General features: G+C 34.4%; 2 protein-coding genes across 4 annotated transcripts in view; both read right to left on the minus strand.

Moving 5' to 3' along the window:
* LOC148940860 (2-oxoadipate dehydrogenase complex component E1) overlaps positions 1–21,972 on the minus strand; it is a 204,379-nt gene that overhangs the window by 79,871 nt on the left and 102,536 nt on the right. The gene's annotated exons all lie outside the window — the stretch shown is intronic.
* LOC148940862 (uncharacterized) overlaps positions 7,910–21,972 on the minus strand; it is a 61,252-nt gene continuing 47,189 nt past the window's right edge. For 2 of the 3 annotated variants that reach the window (XM_089105342.1, XM_089105343.1), the window contains exons 3-4: positions 18,842–19,012; positions 7,910–11,981 (exon numbers count right to left, since the gene is read on the minus strand). In XM_089105342.1, coding sequence (XP_088961468.1) covers positions 11,020–11,981; positions 18,842–19,012 — 1,133 coding nt within the window. In that variant the 3' untranslated portion in view covers positions 7,910–11,019. The remainder of the gene's footprint in view (positions 11,982–18,841; positions 19,013–21,972) is intronic. The other variant, XM_089105344.1, reaches the window with a different exon arrangement.

Here is a 21,972-nt window from a genome sequence, read left to right on the forward strand (position 1 = left end):
CAACATTTAAGCTAATTCCCTTTGCTTACGTTCAACCTTTCCATTAGCTGCGGCCAGGTAAGACGAGGCTAACCATCGTCTAACCCCCAGACATTCTGTAATTTCATCTAATAATTTGGCTGTAAAACATGGCCCATTTTCGCTAAGTAAAACTCTAGGGAAAATTCCGTGTTCTAGAAATAGGCGATTGACCAAAACTTTCGCAATGGTTTTTGTCTTTTCGTGTTTAATTGGAAAAGCGTATAAATATGAATTAAAATGGTCTACTATGGTTAGTACGCACCTTTTTCCTTTCCTGGAAACTGGTAAACTTCCCCCGGATCTCCAAATGTCTATTGACATTATTTCTCCTACCCCTGAAGGGCTAATTCAGCCCTAGGTGTCTTTGGTGGCGACTTTTGTTTGGCGCACTCTTGGCAGCTTTGTATAAAAGATTTTACTTTTGTGTAAATTTTTGGAAAATAACAATTTCCCTTCAGTCTTCCCATAGTTTTTGCTTCTCCCATGTGACAGCCAATCGTTGCATGTGCCATCTGTAAAACTTCTCCTTCCAGAGATTTTGGAATTACTGGAATAATTTTTAAGTCATTTTTTCTATATTCTTGTGATGGTCTATGGTATCTTACTAGAAGATTTTCACTTTCGTCCATATCAAAATTATCTATGTCCTTTAAAAAATGTTTAAAGTGCTCTGGCCGTTCCGTTCCTTTTGATAAAAAGGATTTCATTGCTAAACAAAAATCATCTTTATCTTGATGCTTCGAAATATTTTCATTAGATAGTATTTTTACCCCTGCTATTTCGTTCTGGACGGTTTCTATCACATTTTCATCCTTATCTGGATTTCGTGACAAATAGTCTGGTAAAATATTTGTACGGCCCTTTATATATATTGGAGTATATGAATATGCTTGCAGACGTAGTATCCACCGTGTCAGCCGGGCTGAAGTATTTTGCATCGTATGTAGTCAAACTAATGATTTTTGTTTACTCGTAAAATAAATTTTTTTCCAAGTAAAAATTGTCGAAAATATTCTGTAAATACTACAACTGCTAAACACTCCCTTTCAACTGTCGAGTATTTTTTTCTGCTTCCGTCAGTGACCTACTGGCGTATTGAACTATTGATTCTACTCCTTCAGAATTTAGGTTTAATAATATTGCCCCTATACCGTACCCCGAAGCATCTGTTTGCAAACAGAAGTCTTGTGACAAATCTGGTAGTTTTGGTATTGCTGCCAGTAATAATTGCCTTTTTCAGTAACTTTACGCTTTTTTTGCGTCCTATTAATCTTTAAATGTACCCGATTTCTTCAAAGGGTTAGTCAAAGGTTGTGCTATGGTGGCATGATTTTTAATATATCGTCTGAAATAGCTTAACAACCCACAAACTGATCTGCAGCTTTTTTGAACTTTAGGAGGCTGTAAATTTTCTATGACTGTAAATTTTTCTGGATCTGGTGAAATAGTACCTTGTTTTATCAGGTGTCCCAGAAAAACTAATTTTGGTACTACTATTTTCAACCTCTCTGGTTTTAATTTTAAGCCTGCTTTTTCAAACTTCTCCAGTATTTTTCTAAGTCCAACCAAATGGTCTTCCAAGTTTTCATTAAACAGAATTACATCATCTAATTGAGCCAAGGTATCTTTTTTCCTTCCTGGTTCGTTATCTCTTAACACCAAATTCATTAGCGTACTGAAACAATTTGGACTAAATGATAAGCCAAATGGCATCCCTTCAAATGTGAATGTTCTCCCATCGTCTAAGATTACTGTAGCCTTATGCTTAGTTTCTGCATCTAATGCGATTTGCCAATATCCTGCTATTAAATCAAAACTAGTGTAATATTTTGAACCCCCTAACGAATCTAAACTTGAATGAATTCTTGGTAGCTTCAAAACGTCTTTAACCGTGACGGCGTTTAATGATCTAAAGTTCTTAGATAATTTTCAGATATTATCTTTTCTCCTGGCTATCGCTAATGGAAAGCACCAATCACTAATGCTTTCTTTAATTATGCCCTGATCCTCCATTTCTTTTATTTGGTTATCTAGCCATGGCTTTAAATGATAAGGTGTTTTATACGGTGACTTTTTGATTGGAGGGCCCTCTGTTGATATCTTGTGCGTGATTAAGTGAGTTAATCCGTTATCTGCTTTGTGTCTTGCAAAAGTCCATTTAAAATCCCAAAGAATATTTTCCACTTTAGTTTTTACGTTTTCCGGTAAATGTTTTAAATCAAATTGTTGCAAAAAATCCGTTTTCGCCATTCCATACTCTTCTTGTGGTTGCGGTTTTAATGAGGATAAATGTTGGTGGCTAGAAGTGAAGTTTACGCTTAATTCTGGACTGTTTAGAGATTTTATTTCTGAATTTGAAATCTTTTCTACTGATCCAAGTTCTACTTGGTTCAGTTTTATTTTATCATTACTTAGATTTGATAGTTTCAAGTATGTTATACCATTTTCAATTTTTATAACTTGATTTTCCACAAAAATCATTGGGTATTCTTTTATGGTGTACCCCCCTATCACGGCATCGATTGTTTTAACCTTTCCTTCTTTTAATGTAGCTAGAACTTGAGCTGTCGTTCCCCCTTCTATTGTGATTTTTCCGCTTATTTTTAGGTTATAATTCGAATCTTCACTTTCGTTATTTGTTGTTATGCAAATTTGCCTATTATTTTCATTTGCCTGGTTTATTGTGATTGTATTGGATATGGGTTCCCATACAATCCCATATTTTCTGATGGCATCTACTCCTAGAGTACAAGGAAATGGTAGCTGCTTGCATATTATTACTGTTACTGTTATTTCTTTATCCCCTGCACTAAATTTTAATGGACATTCTCCCAAAATTGTCAACTTGTGCCCTGTCACTGATGTTAGGGTATTTTGACATCTGCTTACTCGATTCTTGACACTAGAAGGAAACCTATTAAAAACTTCCTCTCGAATTAATGATTTAGATGCGCCTGTATCTAGTAAACATGGTAAATTTTGAAAACACTCAATTTTAAAACAACGCAGAATCGGTAGATTATTATTATTCGCATTTGTATCACAACATTCTAAACTATATAGGGGTCTTTGTAAGGAAACAGCTCTGTCGACCCTTACAGGCTGGTTTCTGCGTTTAAATGCCCACTGTTTGGCCAAGAATTTCTGAGATTATCCCAGTTTTTTTCAGCGCTGCTACTTTGACCCTGGGTATTGTTAACAGTTTGCCTTCTAGGCCAAAATTCAGGAACATTATTAGGTGTTTCCCAAGTATTATTTGTTCCCTGTCTTCCTAAATTTCTCTCCTCCTGCGTTCTGAATTGGTGTCTTGTCTTGTACGTCTGGCCTTCTTTGCGTATTCTATGCCAGCAGTCTGCTGCATAGTGGTTTGGTTTGCTACAATAATAGCAATAAAGGTATCTCTTACATTGTCTGTTTGTTTCCTTGTTATTTTTTAATACATAGGATCTGTCCTTGATGGCTCCACAACTATCTGTGTGTGGTGAGAGAGGGTGCACATATTTTATATAGTTATTAGCTACTATTCTCTCAAGATCGTGGAATCTGTCAGATATCTCTCTAGACGGCGACCTTTAGCCTCCGTCGCGCCTTTTTGGTTCACAATTCGGCTCCTCAAAGCTCACCTTTTTTTGTCCCCTTTCATATTGTATACTTTCTTGTGCTCCCGTGTTATTTATTGACATCTGGTCAAACTTTTTCATAGCTTCGTCAATTTTTACCTCTGTTTCGACTAGTATTATAGCCTGCTCTAAATTTTCAGGTTTCCGCGATAATATTAGTCTTAATAACTTTTTTGGTAACCCTTGGGTAAAAGTGTGTAGTTGTACTTTCTTTATTGTCTTGTCATTTCCGCCTTTTTCTAATTGTAAACACACGGATCTACAAATTTTGTCTGCATATTCCCTGATACTAGTTGAGGTATCGAATGTGACTACCTCTGTTATTAGGCTCTCGGAGATGCTTGTCTCTATGAATCTGGTTTTAAAAGATTCAAATAGAGTACTGATGTCCTTGGGCTCTTTTTCCTTAATTGCCTCAAAATGTTTAAGGGCGCTTCCCTTTAATCTGGGTGCAACGCATTGCTCTTTGACCTTATCCTCAAACGATTCAGTTAGGTCGTTGAAAATTTTTTGTTTTTCGATAAACTCATCTACATCTGAAATTCCTGCGTATTCTGGCATAATTTTTACAATTTCAAGTACTGTTGATAGGGAGTCATTTTTTCCTCTGGTAAAGCCATTTTATTTCAATTTACTATTTTTATCTAGCCTTCTCGACTCAGTTTTTCTAGTGACCACCAGTTGTTATGAAGTATTTTTTTTGTGGTATTGGGGGTGCTGTAGTTGTAGATGCCTTTATTCTCCATTTACAGGGGAGATAAACTATGGCCCTAAGGTAATTAAACTTTGGTAGCGTGCCTTAGGCTATGACCGAACTGATGAGGCGTACCGACTGGGTATGTTCGAGGGGCTAAAGGTAGATCGTAGAGAGGTTGTCTAAAATACAATACTTTTATTCAATTAACATATAATAATTCCAGATATAGATATTCTACTGGGACTGGCTGTCCCAAGTAGACCACAAGTCTCAGAAACTATAATAACATATAATAAGATACAGACACTTACAATGATCCGACAGGATTCCAAGGTATTTCTAAAAACAATGTACCAGAGGTCAGTCCAGCATAAAGTTAGTATCAGTCTAAATCTGCCCCTTCCCATAAAATGTATCTTTTATACATTTTATCGTAGAGGCAGATCGTAGAGAGGTTGTCTAAGATACAATACTTTTATTCAATTTACATATAATAATTCCAGATATAGATATTCTACTGGGACTGGCTGTCCCAAGTAGACCACAAGTCTCAGAAACTACAATAATATAAAATAATAAGATACAGACACTTACAATGATCCGACAAGATTCCAAGATATTTCTAAAAACAACGGACCAGAGGTCAGTCCGGCATAAAGTTAGTATCGGTCAAATCTGCTCCTTCCCATAAAATGTATCTTTTTTACATTTTATCAACCCCACCTTCCTTTAACCAACCGACGCAAATAACTAGGAAGTGGTATTTCTCAATGTCCTGTTAAGCAGAAACTTGGCAGGATCTATTCCTTATCTTAAATAAAAAGGGGCATTTCTAAACTTCCTATTTGCGTCTTCTATATTTTTACAAAATTAATCATTAACTAAATTAGAAAGCTTTACCACAATTTTGATTGGAAGTGTTTGGGGAAATGATGGGCATGGGGAGGGGTCGCGCTCCGATAACTTTTGACTATTTATAAGGGCACTAGCCCTCTCAATTCCCCATTGAATACCCTTTTTGAAGTTTCTACAACAAAGCTTTCTATAAAAACCTTATATGCCCTAAGGGCATAACTTACAACCTTTGCCCTGGGGGCTGTGGGGAGTTTGTCATCCTCAAAGACACAATTTCCTACCTTTCAACAACGTTGAAAAAAATGGCTATCTCAAAATGTTGATTGAATGTGTTCAGGGAAATGGTGGGCGTGAGAGGGGGGTTAGTTGCCCTCCAATCACTTTCGACTATTAAAAAGGGCACTAGCCCTTTCCATTTCCAATCGAATGAGCCCTTTTTGAAGTTTCTACGACAACACTTTCTATAAAACCGTATATGCCCCAATGGCATAACTTACAACCCTTGCCCTGAGTTTTTTTTTTGGGGGGGGGAGGGGGAGGGATGTCATCCTCAAATCCCTAAAATTTCCGATCGAATGAGCCCTTTGAGGTTTCTACAAAAACACTTTCTAATGAAAACCTTATATGCCCCCAGGGTATAACTTACAGTCCTTGCCCTAAGGGCAGTGGGGGGGGGTGTCATCCTCGAAGGGCTATTTCAAAATTTTAATAGTCGAAAATCACTTTCGACTATTAAAAAGCGCACTAGCCCTTTCAATTTCCAGTTGAATGAGCCCTTTTTGAAGTTTCTATGACATCGCTTTCTATAAAAACCTTATTTGCTCCCGGGCATTACTTACAACACTTGCCCTGAGGGTTGTGGGGGGAAGGGTTGTCATTATCAAAGGCTATCAAAGGCTTTGGCTATCTCAAAATTTTTATTGGATGTGTTTGGGGAAACGGTGGGCGTTGGGGGTTAGTTGCCCTACAATCACTTTCGACTATTAAAAGGGCACTAGCCCTTTCAATTTCCAATTGAATGAACCCTTTTCGAAGTTTTACAACCAACACTTTCTATAAAAAACCTTATATGCCCCCAGGGCATAACTTTCAACCCTTTCCCTGAGGGCCGTGGGGGGAGTGTCCTCCTCAAAGACATAATTTCTGGATCTTTCAAATACACTGAACAAAATGGCCATCATGTGCCTCGAAAAAAAAAGTTAAAATTGAATTCTGTGACAAAATTTTCAACTAATATATTGTGATTTAAGGGGTCAAATATTTTTTGAAGGTCGATGGAAATTATATCTAACCAAAAATTATACCTTTCGAGATTTTTCATAATAAAGTCGAAAACAAAACAAAGGTAATAGGAAGTAGAAGTGAATTTGAGGTTTCTGAATAACTCCAGACCAGAAGAGGTAGAAATATTCCCACAAAACAATCTGCAAGGAACCCTTTCATATAGTTTCGAGGATATGAGTGAGAGAAATAAGATAAACCCCTTCATAATGAGGCTTTCTGTATTTTTTTTTTAATGGGGAATACAAAACCCTTTGACTATATTTGTGGAAATTGCCCAGACCGGGTAAGTTACTGAAAGTGCAAATAACAGGAAAAACTATATCCAAAGGGCCGAAATCTCTTGAGGAATAAGGGGCTTGAGGGATACTAGCACTCGAATCACTTTTAACACTTGAAAAAGCCACTAGAACTTTTAATATCCAATCAAATAAGTCCTTTCCGAATATTCTACTACAACTCCTTCCATACTAAGTGCCTTGGTGAAAGAACATATAATAGACACAGCCCATTTCGCTCTTTACTTAGCCAGGGCTACAGCACAAATAAAATTCTATTTTTATAAGAAGGACCGTCATTCGAGGGTTTTTTCTCCAGCGGGTTTTCAACTGAGTCTGTAGTCATAGATGATTAAAAAGGAGTTTATTAAAAAATTATTTAAAACTCTAGTACCTTTTCCAAACAACACAAGAGATCATACCACAGAAACGCGTCAAATTCAACTGAATTAATAAATAACTGCATGCAAGCAAAGGGAAAACTAACAAAAGTGAAAGGAAAGATGGGTTTATTGCTTGTCGCCGTACTTAGTATATAAGAATCCTCGGTATAAAGTTAGAGTTGGTACTGTTGACAAGGAGACATGTTAAGAAAACAATTCTTACTTTAAAATATGTATAACGATCCTAGTTAACATATTATCCAAGGGGAGAACCTTTATCATCAAGTCTTTACTCTAGAAATCCTTCTTTTTCCAACTAAAAAAAAAAAAAAAAAAAAAAAAAAAAAAAAAAAAAAAAAAAAAAGAAGTTCAATTTAAATGCAATACATAAATCTTTGAAATTGCCGCTATAATAAATTGTTTTTATAGATAGCGTTCATTCAGGCCGAGTTCTACGGACAAGTTCCCGGCCGAGTCCGTTGATTTGAATTGTAGTTAGTTTAGGTTGTATTAATATTTTGTATTTTCGCCACTGCTCATTAAAAAAAACGGAATTAACAAAGACCGGGATGAATGAACGCTGTCTATAGAACAACTTATTTGGCAATTCATAGTGGCAATTTCAAAAGCTTTACGCATTCTGTCAGCATGGAAGTATATTGTAATTTTTTTCTTTTAAGCTGGAAAAAGAAGGATTTTTAGAGGAAAGACTTGATGATAAAGGTTCTCCCCTTGGATAATAAGTTAACTAGGATCATTATACATATTTTAAAGTAAAAATTGTTTTCTTAACATGTCTCCTTGTCAACAGTACCAATTCTAGATTTATACTGAATCCTCAGACAAGAACACAAAAACAGAACTAGAATTTCTTTCAAAGACCACGTTTGTTCGATCTTGTTTAAGGTAGGAGAAAGCAAAGACCATCTTCAAACACAATATATTTTGCTTACTATAGCCTAGAGCAAGATACTACTTGACATTGTATAACATAATAAACAAAAATATAAACCATTACAAATATAAAAAGACTACGCAAGAGAAAAGATTTAATTTTTGTTAACACGTAGCGATTACTTACATAAAATTTCCTAGAAACATCCTAAACTAATAAATTCAGTGAACAAAAAAACAAAAAACGATCGCCTTCTCCCAAACCCCATTATGGCAATAACAACCATGCAAATACAACTCCAGCCATCCGTAAAAAAAAAGTGGCGAGTTTTTAGGACTGCGCAGGTAAGAACGTAAACATAACTCAGACACAAAAAAACTATGCTCAAGTTGAGCATAACATATTAACATTTATGGACCTTTACTTCTACAGACCTCTCGGGGAGGATATATGTGAATTCCACTTTTAATCACGATATTCATGTTGAACCCTAACAATCATTCCTTAAAAAATTTGTGCAGTAAGTTCCTGGGTTTGCAGAGTTTGAACTACTGACATTTTTAACAAATCAAACCCAAATCAATGAAACCCGTAAATACCTGAAATTACAATATACAACCAATTCAAACGAGCAAAAAATACCAAAAAGAAGAGTAAGGCTAATGCCCCCTGTGGACAGTCATAATAGTATAGGCCCCTGTAGATCCAACTGATGCAGATTATTAATGACTCAGATGAACTTTACTTACAGCTACAAAAACAATTAGACAGGATACTAGATAGAAATAACGTATTTTTATTAGGGGATTTTTCTACAAGGTGAGTAGAAAAAGAGATAGATGGCATCCTAGCCTACGTAAATTTGATGTAAAATAAAATAGTAACAACTATAGACTGCAACATTTTTTTTTACGCATAACAATCTAGTTATAATCAATACAACATGTGGTCATAAAATAACTGATAATTTGACTTGGTATTCAGATGATGATGAGCCAGCTAATGTTGCATGATGGTAAACCGAAGAATGGAAGGATGCCTTTGAAACCAACTGTAATTTCTAAAAACATCTAATAACAACATTACACTACTAAAACCGATTCTTATATATGTATTGGAATAAATTAATCTAAAATTATATTCTTTAAAAGTTAGTGTTACAAAGGTGAAGCCGTATTCGCGTTCAAGAAAAATCTGACGCGTCTACCCATGAAAAAACCTAATGTCGCGTATGTTTCTAGTTATTAAATTTTACCCGGAGCACTTGCATCTTGGTCCGGCTTTATCTAATTTTCAAGATCAGGAATGATTGATTGTACTGCCTAAATTTATATATACAGTGTGCAAGACACTAGGGTATGTAAGAGTGTTGTCATTGACGTTAAAAGTAAAGGTTACCCTCTAGTAGTGTCAAGGGCTAATCTAACGCTGATTTTTCGGAAGGCCATGCATTTTTTAAAAATTTTTTGGTCTCCAATCGCCTTCAATTAGCCCATAAATCTGATAGACCTCCATGATAAGGTGAATATTATAATTTTTTAAACGACTCTTAAAAAGCTGTGCCAGCTTTGCCTCTCACAGACTTTCTGTCTTAGCTATGCTCTAATCAGGCTTACAACAGAAGTTATGACACTGGTAGAATCCATGATTAGAATTTGAGAGAAATTTTTCAGAAGCAGTTTAATACTAAATGTAAAGCCTAAAATTTTACCAATTGGAAAACGGATGGGATAATTTTAGGAAAATTGTTCATGAAGCAGCAGGTGGTGTCTTAGGGAGGATCTTTAGAATACCAGCTAGGAACATTAGTGAAAATGCATTAGGTTCAGCAGTGAGGAGGAGAGTCAGCAGTAGTAAACGTTTCAATAGTAGGCTAATAATAATATTAGTAACCTTGAAAGTTTCAGTCTAATACCCATAGACATTGCTGGGATTCTGCTGATACATCTTTTTTACAAACCAAAAGAACAATTTTTTTTTAAATTCAATTCAATATAATCCTCAATCTGCCTCTATTTTCTCAATTTAATATTCTTTGCTGATACGTCATTTTGACAAACTGGACTCACAAATAAGGTTTTGATTTAGGGCTAACCTGCCCTCATCATTCCTTCATCATGTCATTGGCTTCACTAATAGTACTAGTCATAGAAGTAGCAGCATGCACATACTGCAATTTTGTTAGTAAAATATCACCCTTCACACTCCCTGATAGTTTCAACCTAAAACCCTAAGCCATTCCTGGTATATTGGTGATGTCCTTTAGAGAACCTGCAAACAGTAAATTTTAATTTAGTTCAACATCTCTCAGCATTCTTTAAACGTTTCATCTGAAGAGCAGCATTACCAGTAGAATTTTGACATTTACTAGTAAAATTATGGCATGTCTAGTAACACTGTAATTTTGACATGAACATTTTTATAGATATATTACACACTACCATACACAAACGGTATTCGCTCAGTATGAATTCTTTGGTGACGAGATAAAAGAACTTGTTGCAAAACTTTCTCACATATATCAAATTCAAGCGGGTTTTCTGACATTGTGAGTTCTATGATGATGAGAAAGGTTGGATTTTCGGCTGAAGGTTTTTTCACACATGCCATACTCAAAGGGCTTTTCTCCAGTATGAGTTCTTTTAAGACAAGACAAATTAAAACTTGAAGTAAAATGGTTCTTATATATATTACATTCGAAAGATTTTTCTCCACTACGAGTTCTTTGATGATAAGATAAATTGGAAGTTTAAGTGAAACGTTTTCTCAAATTTATTACATTTGAAAAACTTTTCTCAGGTACGAGTCCTTTGATCGATTAAATAGGTGTTTTTTTTTGGAAAAAAATTTTTCCACATATAATACATTTTGAAGGTTTTCCTCCATTATGAGCTTCTGATGTTCAGGCAAATACGGAATAGAACTAAAACTCTTCTCACCTGCATCACAATCGAAAGGTTTTTTTTTTCCAGTGTGAGTTCTTTGATGATCAGAAAGGTGATGTTTTTTGCATACATGCACTATGAGTTCTTTGATGGTAGGATAAATTGGAACTTGAAATGAAACGTTTCTCACATATATGACAATTGAAAGGTTTTTCTCCAGTATGAGTTCTTTGATGACTAGATAGGGAGTGTTTATGGCGGAAATTTTTCTCACATACATCACATTCGAAAGGTTTTTCTCCGGTATGAGTTCTTTGGTGAATAGATAAATGGGAACTTGAAGTAAAACATTTCTTACAAATATCACATTCAAAAGGTTTTTCTCCAGTGTGAGTTCTTTGATGATGAGATAAACCTGAACTTGAATTAAAATGTTTCTCACATATGTCACATTTGAAAGGTTTTTCTCCCGTATGAGTTCTTTGATGATAGGATAAGTGGTTTTTTTGGCGGAATTTTTTTTCACATATATCACATTTCAAAGACTTTTCTCCATTGTGAGTTCTTCGGTGTCCAGACAAATACGAACTAGAACTAAAACGTTTCTCACATACGTCACATTCGAAAGGTTTTTCTCCAGTGTGAGTTCTTTGATGATCAGATAGGTTTCTTTTTTGGCGGAATGTTTTTTCACAAATATGGCATTTGAAAGGTTTTTCTCCAGTACGAGTTATGCCATGTTGAGACAAATTTGAAGTTGAAGTATACGTAACAGAGTCGAAAGAGTCTCCTCCACAAGGAGTTCTTTGATGGTCAGACAGATGAGATCTCTGTAGCAAGGTTTTCTCATATACAATCTCTTCGAAAGGCTTTTCTCCAGTACAACAAACCTCCTGTTTTACAATATCATTTTCAGCAAATACATAAATGTTATTCGTCAGCTCATTCTCCCGACAATCCACAATCATTTCTTGTTTTAGACATTCGCTTATCAGATCAGGCATGCAAGGTGTTTCACATCCTTGTTTGCTGACATCATTTTCATAAGACCCTATGATAGGTATATCTGAAAAAAAGAAAATCACTCAAAATTAATAACTTTATCTTAAATTTTGTAGTCCTCTTTTATTTGCAAACAATTCAACTTTTTAAGATTTTGAATTTTACTGTTCCCCTTAATTTGATTTTTATGATTCTATCTGTGATGAGTAATTTATAACAGCTAAATTGTCACTGGCATCTCTTTGATAATTGAAGTAGCTTTTTAGTAACTTACAATATTTTTGAATTCTTAAACTCGAGGTTGTATATTCAATTCTTTAAACATGCAATTGTATAGAAAATATGGCTATATTAGTTTATCAATGAATGTATTAACCCTCCACTTCTATTAATTATTAATTTAAAAAAATTCCAAAAAACAAATATTTAAAAAAAGTAAAGAGCAATGTTATCCGAAGACGAGGAGAAAAAAGTAAAATAATTGAAGCCCAAAACAGACAGAAATTACAACAAATAACAGAGTCAAACTAAAACCGAGCACAAACCAAGGAGAATCGGGCTGACACCCCCGTGCCTTCTAAAGAACAGAATATAATTTGCCCTTTACTGAAAACAATCCTTCTTTCGGGCGATGTGTTTTTATTTCTCGTAATATCATACTATCGAAAAAAAAAATTAATTCATCCCGAGTATAAAGATTTCTGAAAAAACTAAACAATGAATATTGATTGACAGTTTTATATGTCTTGTTATTCATTCCTGAAAATCTTAATAACTCAAACTTATCAAATCAATAAAAAGAGAAAACAAGTAAAATATGTTTCGTTTTCAGTAAATAAAAAATGGATTATGATCTTTAGAAGGCATAGGGGCGTCAGTCTTACACCTTTTAGTTTCTGCTCCGTTTGAATTCATTTTTTTCGGAGTTCTTGAAAGGTTCAATAGCTAAGCCTCGTGGGATGTCAACCATCCCACGGCTCTCTCGGAGAGGACTGGAAATTATTCAATTCACCCATTGTTCATTCATAGTATTTGTTATCGGAAAGAGAAGCGTGTTTAACCTTTGGTGTCAAAAAATGTCAAAGGTAGTGAGGTGAAGCTTTCAGGGAATGTTGAACTTAATCAAAACACACTATATCTAATGAGAGAGCTTCAACTGAATCAAAATACACTATATGCAGGCTGTCAAAAGGGCATATAAGTAATATTTCAGGAACGGCCTAGATCATTTAAGTCGAAAGATTTCAGGGCATGTTTAGACGGATTTTGAACCACCCCAAAGGCACTATGCATTTATTACTACTATCATTGCTAATATGTCTACCATTTCTACTGAGGCTATGAATATTAAAAAAAACTTTCAGGGAATATTCAGGTGGATGTTGAAATAATCAAAACGCAGTTTGTGCATTCTGATTGCCAAAAGGATGGTATGAGCAATTTCTCATGAGCAGCTTAGAGCATTAAGTTGAAACTTTCAAAGAGTGTTAAGAGGGAGGTAGAGCTAACTAAAAGGCAATTTGTGCATAGTGCTCCTGTTACAAATGCTGCTACCTCTACAACAACTACTACTACTTAGGCTAGGGGTACGAAGCTGAAACTTTCAGGGAACGTTTAGGGAGATGTTGAACTGAATCAAAACATATTCCGTACATGCAGATTTCCAAAGGGCATATAATCAATATCCCAAGAATAGTCTATGTCGCGGAGAATGTATGTTAAGGGAATTTTGGAACGTTGAGGAGGACGTTGAACCAAATTGAAACACATGATTATTAGGTTGAAACATACAGAGCATGTTTAGGGGTATGTTGGAGTAATAAAAATGAACTATTTGAATACGACAAGTAGTAGTAATACCATGACTACAACTGCTACTATTATCATCATTACTAAGGCTAAGGGTATTACTGTGGAACTTTCAGAGACTGTTGAGGGGAACCTTGAGTTAAATTAAAACACACTATGTGCATAAATATTATCAAAAAGGAAAAAACAGCACAATGTGAATACTATTACTGCTACCTAACCTGACATTATGGTAAAAAATAACAAACTTCAATTCGTAGCTGAATACGCATAAATAAAATACCATTGATTCAGCAAGGAAAAAACTATGCCTATGCAAAAGTACAAGACCGTATATTGAAATTACCACGGGAAAGCTTTCCCGGTAATTGAAAGCCAAATTTACCAACAAGTTTTCCACAAGTGCCAAATTCTAAGTTTCTAGCGTACTAAATACTACTACTGCAATCACTAATACTACTCCTTATGCTTCTACTATTACTTCTGCTACTATGACTCCACTATTGCAAAAGCTAAAAGTATTAGTAACATTTTCAGGGAATGGTGAGGTCAGAGTAGAACTGAATCAAACTCACTTTATACATGTGGTTTATCAAAGATGGGTATTAGCAATATCCTAGCAACACCTAAGGATATTAGGCTTAAACTTTCAGGGCTATCGATATTATTACCACTTTTGATACTACTTCCGCTACAATCACTGCTATTATTGAACTAAATTGAAATAGTTTTAAGAGCATCCAGGCTGTCAAGATGTCCAGGCGGGATATCTCGGGACCGGTATAGAGTAATAAGTAAGACATTCATGAAAAATTTATGTTGCTTCAAAACTAAATCCAAAGGGACTATGTGCGTGATAGTTGTCAATAAAACGTGTCACCAATATCTCAAGAATGAGTAAGGGGATTAAGCTGAAACTTAGGACTACTACTATTACCTCTTTTAGTAGTAAACCAAAATCTGGATTCTTACAGAGTAAAATCGAGAACCTTTAACATATTCTTTTCTTCACCAGCAATAAAGACTATGCCAGCTAACAACTACTAGAAATTGATTTAAAAAAAAAACGTTCCCCAAAAAACATTTTACAAGAAAAATAATGAGTTAATTCCATTAAACCAAAGATGGGCAGAAGAAAAGACAAATAATTTTTAAACATTAAACTCCCATAAATCACCATCAATAAATATATGAAATCCAAAATAAACCAAAATTACAATAGTTAACCCAGTAAACTAAAAAACGAGCAAAAAATGTGAAGGTGACTTCTAAAAACAGAAAATAGTTTGCACTTCAATAAAAACAAAAAATAAATTTTTAATATTTTCTGTCTTTTTAAGTTTATAAATTCAATAGTCTTATGAGCTTTAGGGATGCCCGCATATACATTAAACTCTCAAGCCGTATATTTTTGTTTTTTCAGTAATTTCGGTAATAAAGGTGAGTTTTTTTGACATAACGAGAAATATAAAAAAAAAATTCGAAACCAAGGATTGTTCTCAATAAACTGTAACGTACGTTCCTGTCATTAGAACGCATTATCATTATTTTCTGTTCGTTTTAAGTCGGTTACTTATTATAATTTCTGATAGTTTTTGGTTTCATTTATTTATTTATTGTGATTTGTGGTAGTTTTAGGCTTGAAAAATAATTTGACCTTTTCCAGCTCCAACTCTGTTCCTCGCCAGCTCCAACTCTACTTTTCTTTAAAATCTTCTTTGCTGATTTTTGTTTAATTAGTTGATACAAAAGGTCAAACATTGTACCCTTTTCCCGATAGCAAATACTATTTGTTAACAACGGGCGAACTCTCTAACTTACAAGCTTTGCGTTGTCATATCAAAATAAATAGCTATTGAACCTTTTTACTATGTTTAATAAAATCAATGTCTAAAAAATTTGATCAGATGTCTATAGGGGAAAGAGTTGAGTCGGAGGGGGCCTGGTTGCTCAGCAATCACTTTTGACTCTTAAAAGGGCACTAGAAATTTAAATTTCCAATTCTTACAAAACCTCCATCCTTACAAGTTGTCTTTGTAAAAAATATGTGTAAGTATTATTATTTGTACCTTCTTTGCTGTTTACTTAGGCAGCACAATTACACTGCCTACGAAACACAATTTTTAACATAGCCTACAATAATTACAATAGTTTCCAATAATTTCTTATATTTTTCTAATGCTACATAATATTTTCAGGAGCAAATAACAGATTTCTGATGAATTTCTTTTTATTTAAATTCTTCCAAATCGACATTCGTTTTACATTTTGCAAATATTTTCGTTCAAAAGGATAGTTGACCTTATTTTTTGTGACCAATGAAGGCACTTCTGGCGATCAAAAAGCTAATAGTACAAACTACACTAGTTCCCAGGAAAAAAGCAAATCATCAAACTGTTTGTGGTAACGAAATGTAAGTAAGAAGCGACTCCAGCTCAATAGTAACTGAAACAGGAAAACATTATTCGCCTGATTTTCAAACAAAAGGAGAGAACATCCTCCAATATCAAACACTCTTAATGAAGATCACAGCATCATATTCAACCAATTAGATAACCCTACTGCAGAGTAGGGCTCAAAATTTAAACACAAAACTGTAAAATCTTGTATTTTTTGTCACAGGAAAGATCACAGATGGGTATTTTTTTTCCCATGGGTCATTCGACTTGTTCCAAACAACCAGGAGAGGGTTCGGAAACAGAAAGTTCTAGTGCCCTCTTTAAGCCACCAAAAAGATTGAGTTCAGCTATCCCCCCTTACACATGCGTTTTTGCCCAGACATCCAATAGAATTTTTTAACATAGCCATGAGGTTCAGTGTAGTTGAAAAGTCCACTAACTATGATTTTGGGGATCATAGACACTGGGATTTTCTTATGGATAGTGATAGTGGGAGAAGATAGTGGAGTTTTCAACAGAAGATAGTGGACCCTTATAGATAGCGGGAGAAGGGTTGTAAATTATACAAATTGTCGATTATATATAGTATTTGTGACTGGAAACATTCATAAATTTTGGGGAGGGTGTTTTCTACAGAGGAGGGGGAGATTTTCTGTGGAGAGGTAATTACTCCGGAGAAACTTTCAAGGGGGAATTTTACACAGGATGGGGAGATTTCCTTGCACGATTTGAAAAGGGTCAGACATATATTAATGAAAAATGAGTTTTCCAACTGAATATAAGGAGCAACATTAAAACTTAAAAATGAACCGATATTATTCTGCATATGAAGGGAGCTGCCTCCTCTTCATCCCTTTCTCTTTATGCTAAACTTTGACTATCGGTCACAATTCTTTGAGAAAATTTGATCCAACGCCCGTTTGATAACTTTACACATTACAATATGATCAAACAACCATTCAAAAAGCTGATTAAACACCCAAGTGATCAAGGCCCGTTGAACTTGAATGAGAATAATTCCCAAAAAAACTTAAAACTGTGGTGCAAAGAGCTGGTGTTGAGGAAGGAGCAGCACCCGTCATATACGAAATAACTTCTGCTCGTTTCAAGTTTTAATGTTGCTCCTTATTTTCAGTTGAATTTTTTTTTTTTTTTATTTGGTTTCGTACTTTAAGAACTACAAATGCCTATATCATAAAAACCATACAATACGTCTCATGTAGCATGTAAAATTGTGATAATTCTCAAGCCAACAATTTTCATGCCTGTCTTTCAAATACGAGGGATACATGCACCCAAGAAGGCTTTTAGAAGAAAATAAAAAATAACTTGTTTTGTATGGTTCTGATATGAAAAAAAAAACAAAAAAAAACACCAAGTAAGTTTTAATCACCAATGATGCCAACCAAACGTGAACTTTCAGAAATTCTGGGCACATTATACCCAATTCACTATCCAGTTTTCATTTGATTTGAAAATGAGTGACGCCCCAAGAAGGCTGGTTGCACCCCTTATACTAAACTTTCCACTTCTTCAACTGTTAGTGCATTAGTGAAACTAAAATGATCTTAGAAAAGAATATTGTGACTATGATTTGGATCACTAGCAAAACCAGATGAGGCCAAAACTCAGGAAGAAGAAAAAATGAAGATGTTTATAAGTGAAAAAGCAAACATGCAATGCAAACATTTTATCCGAGACCTCCACTCAGCCGTCCTCAGAACTAAGATGGAAGAACAATGAAATTCTATAAAACAAAAACACTAAAATAAGCAACAAAACCGAAAAAACAACCATTAAAATAAATAGACCCTTTCCATGGAATGGTGAAAGGGTTACTGGATTAAAAAAAAAAAAACGATATTGACTTGCAATTCAAAAACTAAATCTGAGTTCATTTTATTTAATGCCTTTTTAAAAGCCAATCGCTTACCAGGTCTGGTATCACCTGAAATTTTATTAGATTGTGAAATATTATGATTTAAAAGAGAGAAATCTAAATTAATAAGTTCATTATAATTGGTGCTCAAATAAGCTTCTCTGGTATCTCTTTATTAGGGCTAATTTTTGGTGTTTATATTTATTAATTTTGACAGCCTCTCTGAAAACTTGCAACAGACCATTAACAGAGGTAATAAGAGGCTTTGTCAATTAATTATTTGTGTGCCAACTACAGCTCTTCCAATTGTTGGTGAGTTTTAACCTTTATAGAGACGACCGCATGAACAAGGGATCCTATAAACATCACTCCTAAGTCTGGGGCTGATTTTATTTTTCCCACAATTATAAAAGGGCTGCGATTCATTTCAGCTACTTAATGCTAGGTTCAGGCTGTGTCTTTTTAAAAAAATTTCCAGTTGGTCAACCAGCTTTAAAAAATAGGGTAAAACTGTGAAATTTTTCTTTACGCCTACCAATGGGACGCTTTCAATTAGAGATTGTGTGGTTCAAAATGCGATTAAGTTTGGAATTTTGTTCAGTGATTTAATTAAGATTGTATTTCCTAATATTTCCCAGGAATTGTCTTTCCTAATATTTAAAACCACGTAGGACTTTTTTCCAGGTGATGCAATTCAACTAGAGCACTCAGACGCAACAAGCACTCAATTACAGATATTTCACGTCTCTCTGAAACTTCAATGGAAGTCAAAGATACAATTTGTTTCATTTCGAAAACGTAAATATATAGAAAAAGGTTAGGATATCTGAAGCATACCTTTGTCACCGTCAGTGGTGAACTCCTGCTGAAGATGGTTAGAATTAGCAATACAATCTGGAGATATGTCAGCAGAAATAGCAAAAAGATTGGCTTCGTGTCCTACCGAAAATATAGAATGTTCACTTCCAAACACATCTTTATCATTATCTGAGGATTCATCCTCAGTTTCTACAAAGATTACAGTAAAGACCACATAAAAAGCTCACAACAAAAAAATTTTGTTACTTATAATACATCTAAGCCACCGCACAGGATTTAAATAAAAAATTTAAAACTTAATAATTTCAAAAGGATAGTTGCCCTTTTGTCAAAGAGTAGGTTAATCATGAGTGAAAGAATTGCGGTTACTTAGTTACTTAGAAAAAAAAAATTACCCATAGCCAAAATAAAGTTTAAGACTTGTTTTTAGTAAAAATAGTAAATCAGAAATTTTTTTACCATTTCATAATGGTTGATGGTTCAGCACTCAAGTGCGGATTCTAATTTGCAGGAGTAGTGGCCATTATTTCGGTTTAAATTAATGGTAAAATCCGAAACAGATTTATGGGAATTTCAAAAACATGCTCGAATTACCAATAAAATAGGCACTGAACATTAACAGAAAGAGCAACATTGGAATCACCACAGTCAAAATTCTTACATTAATGGCACTAACATTAATTAGGCACTAATAGGCACTGAAAATTAACAGAAATTGCACCATTGAAATCACCACAGTCGAAATTCTTCACCCAAGGATTTCAGCCACTCAGATTTTGAACCCAAGAAAACTCTATTTTAGCTTGTGTATCACGGATTTGTCTTTTTGTACAACCATTGTCCCGTTGTTATCTACATGGCTGAAAACATTTAGCGAGAGGTTCAAAATATTCGGTCTTGAATACTCCCATCTCAGCCCCCTAAAAAGCCAAAGGTCAAACAAAGTAGGCATTCATCCTGTGACTGGTTCATCCTGTTCCTTGTTTGCACTATTCTATGGGATAGAAAAAAGATCCTTGGATGGAAATTATTGGGACCTTGACAACAATTTACAATAATCCACTGGATTTATTCTTCTCCATTTTAAATCCTTATGTCGAAAAAAAGTTTTGAAGAGGGCCCATGACGATATAATATCGTCACCGAGCCATAAATCGCGGTTCATGATAATCAAAAAAAAAAAAAAAAAAAAAAAAAAAAAAAAACGTAGGCATTCATCCCGTGACTGGTTCATCCTGTTTCTTGTTTGCACTATTCTATGGGCTAGAAAAAAGATCCTTGGATGGAAATTATTGGGACCTTGACAACAATTTACAATAATCCACTGGATATATTCTTCTCCATTTTAAACCCTTATGTCGAAAAGAAGCTTTGAGGAGGGCCCATGACGATATAATATCGTCACCAAGCCATAAATCGCTGGTCATGATATTAAAAAAAAAAAAAAAAAACGATAGCAGATAGGAGTAGCTATCGTTTTTTTTTTCAGAAAAACAACCAAAAGGCATTTTCAGAAAAACAACCAAAAGGCATTTTCAGAAAAACAACCAAAAGAAAAGTCCCTCTGAAAAAAAATACAATAATGTGGCAACCCTGCTGTAGTCCATTCATTCTAGTGGTTTCACCAAAGAATTGAATATTGTCAACTATAAACTTGTGTAAAACTCTATTATGATACCCAAAGACTTCTCCTCCAATCCCATCTATTGCAGTGGCCAAACTAAATTCTGTACAAATCTTGTTTAGAATTTTTCTCGTAAGTTCAGTTGTTTCTGGGATGGATGCCAGAGAGTGCATGGAGTTTATTTAAATAGAGTATTATTCAAGATTAACCAGTAATCCCTAACAATGACATGCGGTATAAAATAAGAAAATTATTTATAAATTTATAATCATTCATAATTCCACTTTTTTAATTACATTATTACTTGAATTGTTTGTGATTGCAATGTTTTAATTACATTATGTTAGCAAAATTTTTATTTTATAATGATGCTTTTATTACAATACTTTTATTAAATCTTAATAATATTCTCATTTATAGGCCTAAAAATTACGTTTTAGGTATATTAGGTACATCTTCTTTAAAATTCGTAAACTTTTAGATTCTTTCATTAAGTCAAAATCTACACTTGGGAATTATAGGAGCCAATTATAGGGAATTATAGAGTTCAATTATATAGGACAAACCTTTCTATTTATTATGGTTGCAGCAATAGCTGCAACCTAGTAAATTACAATCCATGGTCAATAGTAACGAAAAACTAAAAAAACATGTTTTAAAGAAAATTGAATGAGGCGAAAAAAAACTGTCATTTGCAGCTGATTCAGGAATGGTAATTAATAGCTCGATTTTTCGATATAAACGTTGAGTAAAAGTAATTCAAAACTACCCATAAGTCCAAAGAATAAATTTGGGATCCCTTAAACCCTGTCGTGTTTAGATTTAGGACAAGACTCAGGAAGAATACTTGCAAAATAGCCCAAAGGGGCTATGTGGATGGCTGTCCCTTAAATTTAGCTAGTTCAACATCATGCCAAACAAATTGTTTGACCATTAGAATTGTTTGGCCATTACAACTCCCCCCCCCTCTTCCCAAAAAATTAAAATGATGTTATTTTAAAGGTTATAAAGCAAAAGTTAAACTATAACATAAAAGGCCCAGAGTGGATGATGAGCCTGTTGTTGTTGTAAAATGTCATTAGAATAAAACAAAAATTTCTGACAGGGGGTTTAAACTCCAATTCCTCTGCCACATAGAGGATTTTTAAAGTAAAACGCATGTACTTCACTAAGATTATAATTAGTATCTATATTCCTTTGATACTTCAGAATAAAGAATGGGGGGGGGGGTACTTGTAGGTGGGGTGACTTTTGATAGGCATAAGTTTGATGACGGAGAGACAGACAAGGTTTCACCAAAAAAAACAATAAAAGAAACTCAAAGCTGAGGTACTAGAAATAAACCTACTTCAGATCATGCATGGTTTTTTAATCATTTCTGCAACTTTTGCTTCCCATCAAAAACCAATTGTTTATGTTAAATTTCGGCCAGTGTTTTTCAAAAAGTCTTAAAGAATGATTCATAAAAATTTGTTTGGAAATTTGCTGTTTTTATCTTTCATTAACAAAACTGTATTTAAAAACA

Source organism: Artemia sp. Qi Xiang Cuo, chromosome 19, assembly GCF_049724085.1.
Source record: "Artemia sp. Qi Xiang Cuo chromosome 19, ASM4972408v1, whole genome shotgun sequence".
Classification (NCBI taxonomy): Eukaryota; Metazoa; Arthropoda; class Branchiopoda; order Anostraca; family Artemiidae; genus Artemia; species Artemia sp. Qi Xiang Cuo.